Source organism: Trachypithecus francoisi, unplaced genomic scaffold (assembly GCF_009764315.1).
Source record: "Trachypithecus francoisi isolate TF-2019V2 unplaced genomic scaffold, Tfra_2.0 Lachesis_group7, whole genome shotgun sequence".
NCBI classification, from domain to species: Eukaryota; Metazoa; Chordata; class Mammalia; order Primates; family Cercopithecidae; genus Trachypithecus; species Trachypithecus francoisi.
Genome location: NW_022681472.1, coordinates 35,552,292 through 35,566,737, shown reverse-complemented (window position 1 = coordinate 35,566,737; position 14,446 = coordinate 35,552,292). Strand labels below are relative to the sequence as shown.

The 14,446-nt window shown below is 39.0% G+C and overlaps 1 protein-coding gene across 2 annotated transcripts in view; it reads left to right on the top strand.

The window, feature by feature from the left end:
- The window catches only part of MRPS28 (mitochondrial ribosomal protein S28), a 109,638-nt gene extending 96,715 nt beyond the window's left edge, over positions 1-12,923 (top strand). For both annotated transcript variants that reach the window (XM_033203572.1, XM_033203573.1), the window contains exon 3: positions 12,496-12,923. In XM_033203572.1, the coding sequence (XP_033059463.1) occupies positions 12,496-12,664 (169 nt within the window). In that variant the 3' untranslated portion in view covers positions 12,665-12,923. The remainder of the gene's footprint in view (positions 1-12,495) is intronic.
- Positions 12,924-14,446: the final 1,523 nt, after the last annotated feature.

Here is a 14,446-nt window from a genome sequence, read left to right as displayed (position 1 = left end):
CCACATGAGGTCACAGCCTCTGCAAGCCAGGAAGACAGCCTTCACCAGAAATTGAATTGGCCCGATCCTTGATCTTGGACTTTCAGCCTCCATAACTGTGAGAAAATAAATTTCTGTTGTTTAAGCCACCCAATCTGTGGTATTTTGTTATAGCAGCCCAAGCAAACTAATATACACATATATAAACAAGCGAATGTAAGAGTACACATTGTTGTAGAAAATAAGAAAGGTTTGCTTCCTCAGATCCCACCGCACATCTTTGAAAACATTGTCAACTGCTTTCTGCCTTCATAAGAATACAATCCTGCCAATTCAGTTTACCCACCCAGACCACCTTACAGCCAGACCTCCATCAATTCTGACAGGAAGGAGTGGTTCTGTTCCTGAATGAACTGTTTGTTAAACCAAGAAGAATGCGGGCAGTATAGCAAAGCTTGACTCTACCATGGTCCTGAGTGAATTCTGACCAAGACAGACAGCTTTATCAGTGGTGTTAGATCTGGCTGCTGGGAGCGTGGCATGCCAGCACAGCCTCTTTCTCTTGCTGCAGTGCCTTTGTCCGCAGATAAGTTTCCTGATTAGCACTTCACCCTCCCTGCGCAGTGTCTTTCCATCCTTGTCCCCTAGAATTCATTCTTACACAGAGCAGCCAGAGTGATCTTCAAAACAGAAATTTGATCATTCACTTCCCCTCCATAGGCTTTCCAGAGCACCTAAAGGAAACCCCAAACCGTTTACTTTGGTGTGTGAGGCCTTACATGGCCTGCCTCCTGCCTTCCTGTCTGACCTCTGAGTCCTGCCAGTACTTTCCAGCCACACTGGCCTTTTGGTTTTGAATGTGCCAACTTTACCCTACCTTTGAGCCTTTGAACCAACGGTGCTGCTGCCTGAAAAGCTCTGCCCCCATCTTTGCACAGCTGGCTCCTTTTCTTGTCATTAAACGTCCCCTCTTCAGAGAAGCCTTCCTTCACCACCCAGTCTACTGTTGTTTCCTAGTCCTCTCTAACATACCACTTTATTTTTATTTTCTGTACAACACTTAGTCCTATTCGATTTGGTTGTTTTTTGGTTTATTGTCTTTCTCTTCCTAGCAGAGTGTAAGCTCTAAGAGTACTGGAACCCTTTCTTTCTTCTATACTTACTGGTTATTGCAGCATCTAGAGCAGTATCTTCCACAGATGGGCCTCTAAAAAACATTTTTGAGTGAATGAATGAACCAGTGAACAAACAGGTAGGCTGGAGCCCCAGGGCCAGGGCAAGTACTCCTGCAGGGCCCATCTTTCTCAAGGCTCATATTCTTTTCCCATATCCTCAGTCACTTGGGCCCTGCTGTCAACAGAAAGGCCCTCTACGGTCTAGAGACACACTTTCTCAAAAGTCCAGATGCTGTTGCTTATCCAGTAGATTAGAAGCCTTTAGCTAATTGATACCTACCAAAGTTTAGCTTAATTCGTTGAACACAACATCTTTGAAAATTTCCCTGTCAACTGTTGTTTACTCCCAACATAGACAATCCTCCTGCTAGCCAGTTAGCTCCAGTAAACCTTAACAGCCAGACCTACTTTATGACAGAGAGTAACTAGTTCTGTACCTGAATTATTTCTTTGTTAAATCAAGGCCTTTCCTGACTGGACTTTCACTGAGGATTTACTAAGTCTTTTATGTGCATTATTTCCTACAATCTTCCCAGCCATCCTATGAGGTAGGAACTATGGTGATTCCTATTTTACAGTAATGATTGAGGAGTTGAATATCTTGCCTAGGGTTACATAATGATCATAGAGTTGTTCACCTACAAGGAGTGTTCTTAAACACTGTCTGTTTGTTATCCTCGTTTTAATTAGTTCCCACCAGTAGACCGGTTTTCTTTACCCATTAATATGGCACGATACATGCTCTCTGTACAGAATTCTGCTTTTTCTTCATCTTTTCTTAGAAGGTTAGAAAGCTCCAAGATTTTGAGATATTTTTCTGTGTTGTAACCATAGGAAGTCCAAATGGGCAAGGACAACTAGATACAGATAACCTCTATAAAATAGAATTTGATAGGGGAAATTAATGCTTATCAAAGTTAGAGTTACTATTAGGAACCACTAATTCCTTCTTAGTGGTGAAGACAAAAATAAGTCATTATTCTACCCTGTTTTGTCTTACTTTAAAGGCATACGAATTATTCAAAGATATATTATTCAAAATATGCCTAACTTTTTTTTGAATTTTATTATTTGAATGTTTTTTCCTGGAGAGTAAAAAGTTTTAAATAAGGTCATTATCTAATCTCAAGGAAATTTTCTCAACGTCCTGTTTCCATTAAAATAAAAACAAAAGCAAACAACAAAGCTCCTATTTACAATTTAAATCATAAAGAGATGCTTTGATATTTTTTATTTAGAAATTCTGAAGTATGTACTTTTTTTTGCAGAATTTTATTTCAAAGATATTTGACAATTGATGATATTTAGAATAAGATATTAGCGTTTAGAACAAAGTCACCCTAGAGATACTAATCTGCACAGAAGCAATTTCTTTTCTCAGATTAGAAGCAAAAATATCAACTTGCATCCTGGTCACTGTGTAGTCACACTCCTGTTTTGACAGGAATGACCCAGAGATCAGGGGATACTTGGAACATTCTAAGTAACACATTGTCAACACCTATGCTGCCCCTCAAGATTTAAAATAAGTGAATGCAGCTTTGAGATTGGAAGCCAAGTTAAGGAGCACATATGACAGGTGGTGGAATGCAGACTTGTCCAAAGACTTCAGATCCCTAGTTTGCAAAACAAGTTGCAGATGTGTTATGTAGCATTTGAAAGTGCATATTTACTAAAATCTTCTACAAACATATAGAATGCTTACTACGTATAGTGTAGTGCAGTGCTACAAAGTGGAAGTTCAAAAGTACAACACTGACAGAGATTAAAGAGTAGCATGGAAACAGAAAACAGTAGCTCCATGTGTCCTCATATAGGAGAAAAGAGTGATTTAGGACTTGCCTACCTAGGGAAGTGATTATTATACTAAAATAACCTGTGTCGACTGGTTAATTAAGTGGTCCTCCTATCTGAAACACAACTTAGCTGACCATCTATCCAGAAAATCATGTCCAGAAAAATCTTTAGCTTCAGATTTGAGTCAGATAAAGAAGCTAATTATGCATAATGGATATTGTTATCTGGAAATAAGTCAGGGCACCTATGGATGTGGTAAGTCAGTGAGAGTGTTGTACTTCATGGTCTATCAGAGTTAAATGATGATAGGCAGACTGAAAGATAATCAGATGTTAAATTTGTTACTGTACATATGACCTACCTCCTGACTGTTTGGCTGGCTGCTCTTTTTTTAATCTGGTTTCCAGCTTTCATGCTTTCTGGTGTTGGAGAACTATTAGGCTTTCTGGGTCACAGAATCGTAAATTTTAGAAATGGAAGGATCTTAAAAGTCATCTAATTCAACCCTTACTGAATTCAAACTCCATCATTACTACAAAGGTCATCCATTTTGAAAATTCCCTGTGATTTCCACCATTAATACACACACAAAAAACCTATTCCCTTTCCAGCCAGCTCTGTTAGAAGTTCTTTCTCATATTAAACTGCTATGAATCTGCCATCCTAAAGCTTCTTCCCCTTTGTCTTATTTCTGCTTTTGCGGGGGTGGGGGCATACAATATGTAGTCACATAAAATAAGTACTGTCACTTTTTAATATTAAACCCTTGCAAATTCAGACAGGTTTGGGGTCCTCTTGCTATTTTTTTCCAATATGCTAAATGCCTTCCTTCCCTTCAATTCCTCCTTCAACATAATACAGTTTTCTTTCACTGTCCTCTTCTTGATAGGTTCCGATTATCAGTGACCCTCTAATTGTGTTGCACAGAGCAGGTCACAGTAGTCTAAATATGGTCAGAAAAGTGAAAGGAGATTGAGATTATTATGCAGTTTATAGAATAGAATATGTACTTCTAATTCAGCCTAAAATTACATTTGCCTATTGGGGGAGCAAAACTACATTGTTGATTCTTATTGAGCTTGTGATGATCTAAAACCATCTTCTCACATTAAGTGACTTTAAAGTGCTTGCTTTTCTGTACTTATGTAGTTGATTTTTATTTTTAACAGAATTTTCTATTCTGCAGTGCCCTCAGTTTTTAATAAAGAGCATGAACTGTAGTGTTTTTTTGTTTTGTTTTTTGTTTGTTTGTTTGTGAGACGGAGTCTCACTTTGTTGCTCAGGCTGGAGTGTAGTGGCACAATCTCGGCAAACTGCAGTCTCCACCTCCTGGGTTCAAGCGATTCTCCTGTTTCAGCTTCTCAAGTAGCTGGGGCTATAGGCATGCACCACCATGCCCAGCTAATTTTTGTATTGTTAGTAGAGACAGGGTTTCACCATCTGTTGGCCAGGCTGGTCTTGAACTTCTGACCTCAGGTGATCCACCCACCTCGGCCTCCTAAAGTGCTGGGATTACAGGTGTGAGCCACCACGCCTGGCCTGTAGTGTTTAATTAATGTACTCAGGCTGGGCACGGTGGCTTATCCCTGTAATCCCAGCACTTTGGGAGGCCGGGGCAGGTGGATCACTTGAGGCCAGGAGTTCAAGACCAGCCTGGGCAACATGGTGAAACCTCATCTCTACTAAAAATGCAAAAAATTAGTCAAGTGTGGTGGCATGCACCTATAATGCCAGCTACTTGGGAGGCTGAGGCACGAGAATTTCTTGAACCCAGGAGGTGGAGGTTGCAGTGAACTGAGATTGTGCCATAGTATTCCAGTCTGAGTGACAGAGACTGTGTCTCCAAAAAAAAAAAAAAAAGTCCTCCAAATTGGGGGTGCAAGGGAAAAATATCAAACAGGACCTGTGGTCAAGTCACGAGCTCTATTCTAAGCCCTGAAAGTCTCTTTTTGTTTTTAATTTAATTTAATTTTAGACAGGGTCTCACTCCATTGCCCAGGCTGGAGTGCAGTAGTGTGATTATGGCTCACCGCAGACTTGAACTCCTGGGCTCAAGATCTCCTCCTGCCTCAGCCTCCCCAGTAGCTGGAACTACAGGCACTCACCACCACATCTGGCTAATTTTTAATTTTTTTTTTTTTTGTAGAGAAAGGGGCTCGCTACGTTGACCAGGTTGATTTCAAACTCTTGGACTCAAGCTATCCTCCTGCCTCAGCCTCCCAAAATGCTACCATTATAGGTGTGAACCACCATGCCCAGCCGAGAGTCTTTCTCAAATCCACTTAACATAAGTCTAGTCAGCATGGGATAGTAGTCTTTGTGCTCCACCCTTTTCCCTTCTGCTTTCCTTCCTGTTCCCTCTCCCCTCATTGACCCTGGTTCTTCTCCTACAGAAAAGGCTAATTAAAGCACTCTGGATTGCATGGAATCTGCAGCATCGGTCTGATTCTTTCATGAAAGATTTTTTCCTCTCTCTGATCATTGCCAGCCCACATACTCTACTGCAATAACAGTCTCTTAAGTATTTGGCTTTCCAAAAGGGATCCATGAAGTCTCATCTCTTGTTGAAAAGACAAAGAAATCACAACAGACCTAAAGTAGTTCTTCCCACCAAGGGAATTAGTGGAATATGACTTTTCCCTCCATGTTGCCTCCTGGGGTTGAGAGGAGAGGAGAGGGGATAGTCTCTCTAATTCTTGTTGATATCCTTTTACTTCATGTAGGTGTTGAACAAGTGTTTGTTGAAAATTCCACAATACCTATTTAATAAGTAACTAATTCAGAGAGACAGAAAAAAGATTAAACCAAACTTGAAAATGGGTGGTACAACAAATTTAAAAGTTTTCTATTCTCTTAATGTAGTCAAAGGTACAGGGGATTAGGAATCTGGAGACAGGGGTTTTACCATGGGAGGACATTGTTAAGGACATTTTAGGGATGAGGAAATCAGGAAATAACATTTGCCATCAAGCAGTTGTCAAGCCACAACTTCACTCTTGTGTATGGAGCAAGTGTTATGTTCTTGAGCATTGTGCTAGTGATTTTGAAAATCTTACGTCTTTTGGTCATGAAAGTACAACCTTAATGACAGTAAACCTTACATAGCCAAGCTAAAATGATTCAGCCTTTTGTTTAGATGAAAATATCTTTTAATCTCTTTAGTTTTCATAATGGAAAAACAATTTGGCCTGTCATATCTGATATTTAAAACATGTAGTTCTAACTTTGACCTTCTACATAATGTCTAAAGTGCATGCACTTGTTAAGGAAATTAAGACTTGAATTAAGCAAGATTCAGCCTGGCCCAAAACTACCACAAACCATTTGGAGAATAGCTGCTGAACACATTAATCAGTGATTTTGTTGAACAGTTGGGAGACCAGACTCATATGGGAAGTGTTTTCCCAAATGTGCATGAATCTCCAGCTCTACCCTATTGATTTTGCTGGAGCAGGTGTGGGATGGACCCCAGGCCATCAATATTTTCTTTTTAAGAAAAAAAACTTTAAAAATCTTCCACAGATATTCTGTGATAGCTCCCAGCTCAGGCTTCCCACAGATATACCAAGTCTGTCACTGTAAACTACAGAGTAATCTTTAGACCTTATTATCCCCTCCCTCTGCCCCAAATCCCCAAACTCAAAGAATGCCTTCAATGAGTTTTGCTCTCCTGTCATTTATTTTATGTATGTTGAAGGTTGCTACCAGACTTGTCCACTTGTATAGTATTCTAGTATCTTTAGTAAAACCATATTGAAGTATAAGTATTGATGTGGTGAATTATGTAAGCTCCTATTTATTGTATATTTATTATGTGCCATGTACTTTTCATACCTTAATGCTTTAAGCCTCTTATCAGACTTGCAAGGTGTTGCATATTGCAGATGAGTAAACAGCTCAGAAAAGGTAGATTTATTGTACTTGGTCACAGTCAAACCTCTGTGCTACACTGAAAAAACTTGCTTCAGTCAATAAATGTATATATTTTCCTCTCACTTAAAATGAAAATTGCATACTACAAAACCTCTCTTTTTGCTTAAAAGCCATTAATACTACTGCCAAGTTTGATCCCAGTTTTAGTCATCAGCATGTTTCAGGTACCTGAAAGCATTTACTCCTTCTGTTTCTTTGGATTTTTTTTTTTTTTTTTGCCCTTTCCATATGTATGTATTCATATTTGACTAGTAAAAAGTATTTAGTTTTTAAATAAAAATAGACTTGATATGATGGTTGTTATGGTTGTTAGGTGACAGGGTTTCCTTTTCCTCATTTCTTTCTTTCTTTTTTTTTTTTTTTTTTTTTTTTTTTGAGACGGAGTCTCGCTCTGTCGCCCGGGCTGGAGTGCAGTGGCCAGATCTCAGCTCACTGCAAGCTCCGCCTCCCGGGTTTACCGCCATTCTCCTGCCTCAGCCTCCGAGTAGCTGGGACTACAGGCGCCCGGCACCTCGCCCGGCTAGTTTTTGTATTTTTTAGTAGAGACGGGGTTTCACCGTGTTAGCCAGGATGGTCTCGATCTCCTGACCTCGTGATCCGCCCGCCTCGGCCTCCCAAAGTGCTGGGATTACAGGCTTGAGCCACCGCGCCCGGCCTCCTTTCTTTCTTTCTTCTCTTTTCTTTTCTCTTTCTTTCCCCCTCCCCTCGCCTCCCCTCCCCTCCCCTCGCCTCCCCTCCCCTCCCCTCGCCTCCCCTCCCCTCTCTCCTCTCCTCCCCTCCCCTCCCCTCCCCTCTCCTCTCCTCCCCTCTCCTCTCCTCTCCTCTCCTTTCTCTACAGGATCTTGCTGTGTCACCCAGGCCTGAGTGTAGTGGTGTAATCTTGGCTTACTGTAGCCTTTACCAGCCAGGCTCAAGCAATCCTCCCACCTTAGCCTTCCGAGTAGCTGGGACCACAGATGCGTGCCACCACGCCTGGCTAATTTCTGTATTTTTTGTAGAGATGGGATTTTGCCATGTTGCCCAGACTGGTCTTGAACTCTGAACTCAAGCAGTCCTCCTGCCTCAGTCTCCCAAAGTGCTGGGATTATAGGCGGGAGCCACCATGGCTGGCTCTCCCTCATTTCTTGACACATCTTCTTTTGTAACTTGAGAAAAAATTATAACTATCATTATTGATACCATTTATAATGTATTATATGCATATTCCACATTATTAAAAAACGAAATCATTTACTAGACTTTTTAAATGCTCCATTTTCACATTTTATAAAATCAATTCTTGAACAAGAGACAAAACTTCTGTTTGTGGTGGCACAGAATAATAGCAGGGCAAGGTTAAAAAGAACTTGAAAAATATATATTCATATTAGAATTTTAGAACAAGATTAAAATCTTTATCCAGGATAATTGCAGTTTGAGGAAATGTGTTTTGGTATATTATGAACAGTATCTTTTGCTCATTGCTGTGAGAGTATGTATATTTCCAACGGGCCAGTTGTACATATTGTTTATTTGGCCGAATGGTAGGCACACTCTAGGTAGTATTTTTAAGTGATAATCATTAGGTTTTTTGTTTTTTTTTTTTTCCCAAAGGACTTTTGGGAATAATTCCAGTAGCAAAAATTATGATTATAATAATTTTTATATCTTAATTTGCCTCTTCTAATGGCCTGGGATAATAAATTAGGACTTAAGATGTGTGCTGTATTTGAAATTGTAATGATGACTAGAAATATTGGAGAGGAGGGGAACTTTTTGAACACCCTTTCATGTTTATTTTGTTAATCTTGGCTTCTGTGCTTGATGGTGTACAGTACAGATAGTACAGTGATGAACAATATTAAAACACATAGCAGTACTAAAGCACACATAGTTTAAATAGCCACTTATTCAATAGATTGTCTAGAAATCAGGGGTTATGTAATGCTACATGCTTATGATCATCTAGGGAATAAAAACAACAAATGACACACTCTTTATAGGCATCTTACAGATTGAATGGAAAGAAGCAATAGACTAGACAGGTCAAGGGAACATGGCAGATGGTACTTTGAAAAAGTGGGGCAAACCTGAAATAAACCAAGTAGTCTGCATATAAAGATTCATTTGTTAATTGAATGTTCAAGATTATTATAATGTTTTATATAAGCTAATAAAAAGGCTTAAAAGTTTATTTTGTGTATATAATCAATTTTGCTTGTAATATCACTTTACATTATATCAATTTCCAAATACTTAGAATTGTATAAAAGTAGAATAAAATCATCCAACTGCAAAAGATCTAAGGTCTTTTCTGACCCTGTGCTTTTTAACAATGATGACATTGAAGCCCAGTTTATTTAAAGAAGAAAATACATACACATTGCTACTTACACACATACACACAGGGACATGGCTACTGACTTCACTTATAGATTGGTATGACTGTGAGCATTTGTATGAATTAGAGAAAGAAACAAATTGATGTTAATTAAACCTTTAGAAATGTTTTTCTTCCTCTTGAAAAAAGAGAAAATGGAAACTTTTCTTCTGTAGTCTTAAAACTCTAATTAAGGAATTGTGAGAAAGCCAGAAAAATATCTGAATGATTTTAACTTAGTAGGATAAAAACATAGATGGTTAATGATTTCAAAAGAACTGTTTTAAAACTTGTGAGAATTATGATTACAGCAAGACAGCTAATTTGACTAGCAATGTCAGAATTCCTCACAATATTCTCTTTGGATACCAAAGTTCAATCCAAGCTTTGTATTTGTTGACTTTGTATTACTTAATATATTTATATCAAAGAACTAGTCAGAGAGATTCTCTCTATTTTAAGTCTGTGAGAACCATCAGTAGCATGCACTGACAGATGTTAAAGAATGTCTGTGGAAAGAATGTCAGAAACCTCTCCAAAGGAAAGTCTTTAAAACATGCCCTTAATACAGAAATGCAAAACCAGATTTAATTGCCCTTTTCCTATACAGCTCAGACATGCAGGCTCGTTTACTGCAGCATATGGCCTGAGAAAGTGCACAGTGGAAGAGAGCAGTCTTGGTAAAGGCTGAGATTGAATCCATTTAGGCTGGAGTTCACAAAGATCAGTCAGAAGCAAGCACTTGAAGTTAAAAGAAACACACCAAGCAGTAAAAACACAGGCTATTTTCATTTTGAATGTGCTCAGTGGAGACATCCTATTTGCCTTTCAAGACAGCAGTATTCTTTGGTTTTAATAGGAAATACAAAATTTCTGAAAAACTGCTGCCTGGGGGGCTTTTTCCCCAATTTAAAAAAAGGTGTAAAAAATAACATTGCACGAGGCAGTATTGTTTTTAATGATAATTTATTTGAAAGTAGCCATTTTTCTAATGGAGAATAATTAAAATAATGAGTTGAATGGCAGCAATATAGCTTATATTTTACTTCATAGGAAAGACATGAGACTATATGAAGTAATAAATTCCTACCACTCCTAAAGGGATTATGTTTACTGTTCTTTCAAGAGGTCATAGGTAATTGAAAACTTAAGGAGGAGCAGAAGAATCTGTGAATCCTTTTACACCACCGTGTGGCATTAGGCCAGTAGCTTTACTTCCATGTACCATAATTTTTCTGTCTGTAACATGGAGGATATCTCTAGTTTTTTAAAACAAAGACACAAAATATTACCTATGATGTCAAACATACATATATACATATATGCATATAAACATATAGAAGGACTAGAAAATGTGACTGACTTCATCATTTTCCAGATTTTACAAAAGGGCATTTATTTCTAAAATCAGAAAAAGTAGCTTCTCAAAAAAAGCTGAATAGCCTAAATGTTTACTTGATGGACCATATATAAATTTCTTCAGAATACTCAATTTTTATGTGGAGACTCTTCATATGTTGTCTACCAAAATTATTTTCCAGTGACTTTTTTGAGAACTTTATTTCTTCATTTTCTGTTTATATAAAGTTATTTTAATTTTAAAGTTAAATTAGAATATATAAAGTATATATTTAGATTGTTAAAGATTTGTGGTTTTTAATCAGCAGTACTTCCATCTTGCTATCTATAATGTTGATGTTTAACTTTTAAAATAATTGATTGAGGAAGAAAGGCAAATGGATATCAGTTTTCATTTGGTATTATAAAATACTTGAATATTTTATTGACTAAATTGAGTCATCATGCGTTATGACTGGCATTACATTTTCTTTTGTAATTTATTTTTTAACTAATAAAAATTGTACATATTTGGCCAGGCACGGTGGCTCACGCCTGTAATCCCAGCACTTTGGGAGGCCGATGCAGGTGGATGACGAGGTCAGGAGATCGAGACCATCCTGGCTAACATGGTGAAACCCTGTCTCTACTAAAAATACAAAAAATTAGCCGGGCGTGGTGGCAGGCACCTGTAGTCCCAGCTACTTGGCAGGCTGAGGCAGGAGAATGGCGTGAACCTGGGAGGCGGAGCTTGCAGTGAGTGGAGATCATGCCATAGCACTCCAGCCTGGGTGACGAGCGAGACTCCGTCTCAAAAAAAAAAAAAATTGTACATATTTATTGGGTATAACATGCTGTTTTGAAATATGTATACATTGTGGGATAGCCAAATCGAGCTAATTAACAAATGCATTACCTCATGTACTTAAATCATTTTTGGTGATGAGAACATAAAATATACTCAGCAATTTCCAAGTCTACAACACACTGTTATTAACTGTCATCACCATGACGTACAGTAGATCTCTTGAACTTACTCCTCCTATCTAACTGAAATTTTGTATCCTTTGACTAACATCCTTTGACCTGGTAATAAGATGTTCAACTTTTTTAGATTTCACATATAAGTGAGAGATCATGTGGGGTTTGTCATTCTGTGCCTGGTTTATAAAGTCCTCCAGGTTCATCCAACTGGCATTACATATTAATAACAATGCAACCAATCCCAAATACTGAGTACTTTACACTTAGACATTTTTCCATTTTGCTTTTGTAAAATTTTACTTTAAAATAAAGTTTTAATTTTAGAAGGAAAATGTATCTGAAACTTCTTTTCCCCTTGATACTCTCTGACTTTAATTGACAAAGTAGACACCAGTTTTAAGAACTGTCTGGCTTAAATTTCCGTTTACTGTGGGTTTTAAAATCTTTAAAGGCAACTTTTAAGATGAAAATTCTAGAGCTGGCAGTGGCTCACACCTGTTATCCCCAAAATTTAGGAGATCAAGGTGGGAGGGTCACTTGAGGCCAGGAGTTTGAGACCAGCCTGGGCAACATAGAGAGACCCTGACTCTGAAATTAGCTGGCCGTGGTGGTGCCTGCTTGTAGTCTTAGCTGCTTGGGAGGTTGAGGCAGGAGAGTCACTTGAGCCCAGAAGCTTGAAGTTACAGTAAGCTCTGATTGCGCCGCTGTACTCCGGCCTGGGTAACAGAATGAGACCCTGTCTTTTTTTTTCCCAAAACAAAAAAGTTTGGGGGTGGGGGGCAGGATTTCTGATACAATCAAATTACCAGTGTTAACTTCATCTTGAGCTAACAGAAATTAAAATTGGAATTTGGTTGTTGTCGTTAAACTACTTGTTCATGTTATGATATTCAGAATTAATGGAATTTTTTTTTTTTTTGTACTATTTAGGAAATACCAGAAAGGAACCAGGGTCCGGTTGCGGCTATTAGATCTTGAGCTTACATCTAGGTTCCTGGGAGCAACAACAGATACAACTATACTAGAGGCTGATGCAGTTCTCTTAGGAATCCAGGAGAGTAAAGACTCAAGATCAAAAGAAGAACATCATGAAAAATAAATGAACTTTGCTTAGTGGATTCACTCCTTTGCTGAAGTCAGGTATTCATCAAGAATGCAGTTAGACTAATTGTGAATAAATGACAATTAAGATATAATAAATAAAAGCTATAATTATAGATAGCTCTTGTTAGAATTTTCTTTAGCAATATTCCTGCCCCTCGCCCCTTGTTTTGCCCTTAATGTTTTTTTCCTTTGATGGGGATAGTATACACTGTACTGAGAAACTGTCATTCAATAAATATATTTTGAGTGCTGTCTATGTGTATGGTACTAGTTTAAACAGCAGTAAACAAATTAGACAAAATTACCTGCCTTGTGGCCCTTACATTCCACTGGGGAAAACAGGCAATAAATAAGTAAAATATATAGTATGTTAGACAGTGATACATGGCTAAGGAGAAAAAGGAAGCAAGGAATGGGGTTACAAGGTGCCTGAGTGATAGGTTGCTAGCTACATGGGTCTCTGAGGAAGAATTTTCCAGCAGAAGGAGCGACTAGTGCAAAGCCTCTGAGACACGACTGCGCCTATCCAGATTAAGGACCAATGAGGAAGCCACTGTAGGAGCACAAAAAAAGTAGGAGATGAACAGAGAGGTGAGGGAGGCTTTGTAGGTCCTTGTATGCACTTTGGCATTTATTTACTGATTGAGATGGCAGGTCATTGGAGGATTCTGAGCAGAGGAAGGATATAATCTGACATTTTAGCAGGATCTCTTTGAGTTAATTAGCTGCGTAGACCTAAGTTGAACAAGTACAGCCACAGCAAGACCCGTAAGGAGACTTATCCAGGCAAGAGATGATGGCAGCTTGGACCAAGGTAGTAGCAGTGGAATTGGTGAGAAGTTCTTGAAATCTGGATATATTTTGAAGATGGAGCCCGTGGGATTTCCTAACACATTGGATATGGAATATGTGAGAAAGGAAGGAGTGAGGATGACAAGGTTTTTGGCCTGCACAGTTGGAAGACTTTAATTGCCTTTAACTGAGGTAGGTAAAGAGCAGGTTTGAGAGAACTATTCTGAACTCAATTTTGGACATGTTAAATTTGAGATGCACATTAGTCATCTAACTGGAGATGTTCTGAAGGCAGTTGGATATATGGCTCTGGAGTTCATGGGAGAGCTCTGGATGAAAGAAAGAGACTTGCAAATCATAAACATACTTGCAAGTCGTAATCATACTTCACAAATGATGTAGGTCAAGAATTCAGGCGGGGTTCTTGACCTGGCCTAGGCAGTTTTGTTTCTCATGGTATCAGTTGAAGTCACCTGGCTGGCCGCTCTAGTAGGGTCCAAGACAGCTTCACTCACGTGTCCAGTACTTTGGCAGGGGTGCTTGAAAGGTTAGGTTCAGCTGGGACAGTCAACCAGAGCACCTACACGTGGCCTCTCCAGCATGGCAGTCTCAGGGTAGTAAGATGGCTCTCATGAGGCTGGCTTTCCCCAGAGGGAGCATTCCACAAGAACCAGGCTGACACTATCTGACCGAGCATAGGAAATCACACAGCTTCACTTCTACCCAGTTGCTTATAAAAAAGTTACAAGGTCCGGATTCAAGGGGAAGGAATAAGACTCCACCTCTTAATGGAAGTGTGACAGTGTCACAGTGTAGAAAGTCAGTGGATTACTGATACTGTGGCAAAAGAGCCTGCCACACCACCCCTTCCCAAGGTCACACCCAATGGCCAATAGCCTCTGCAAAGTCTCAAATCTAAATTTTAACTCCTCCACTCACTACCCTTCCTGCTCCCTTAATTTTGTGTACCCACTTGAGCACTTTT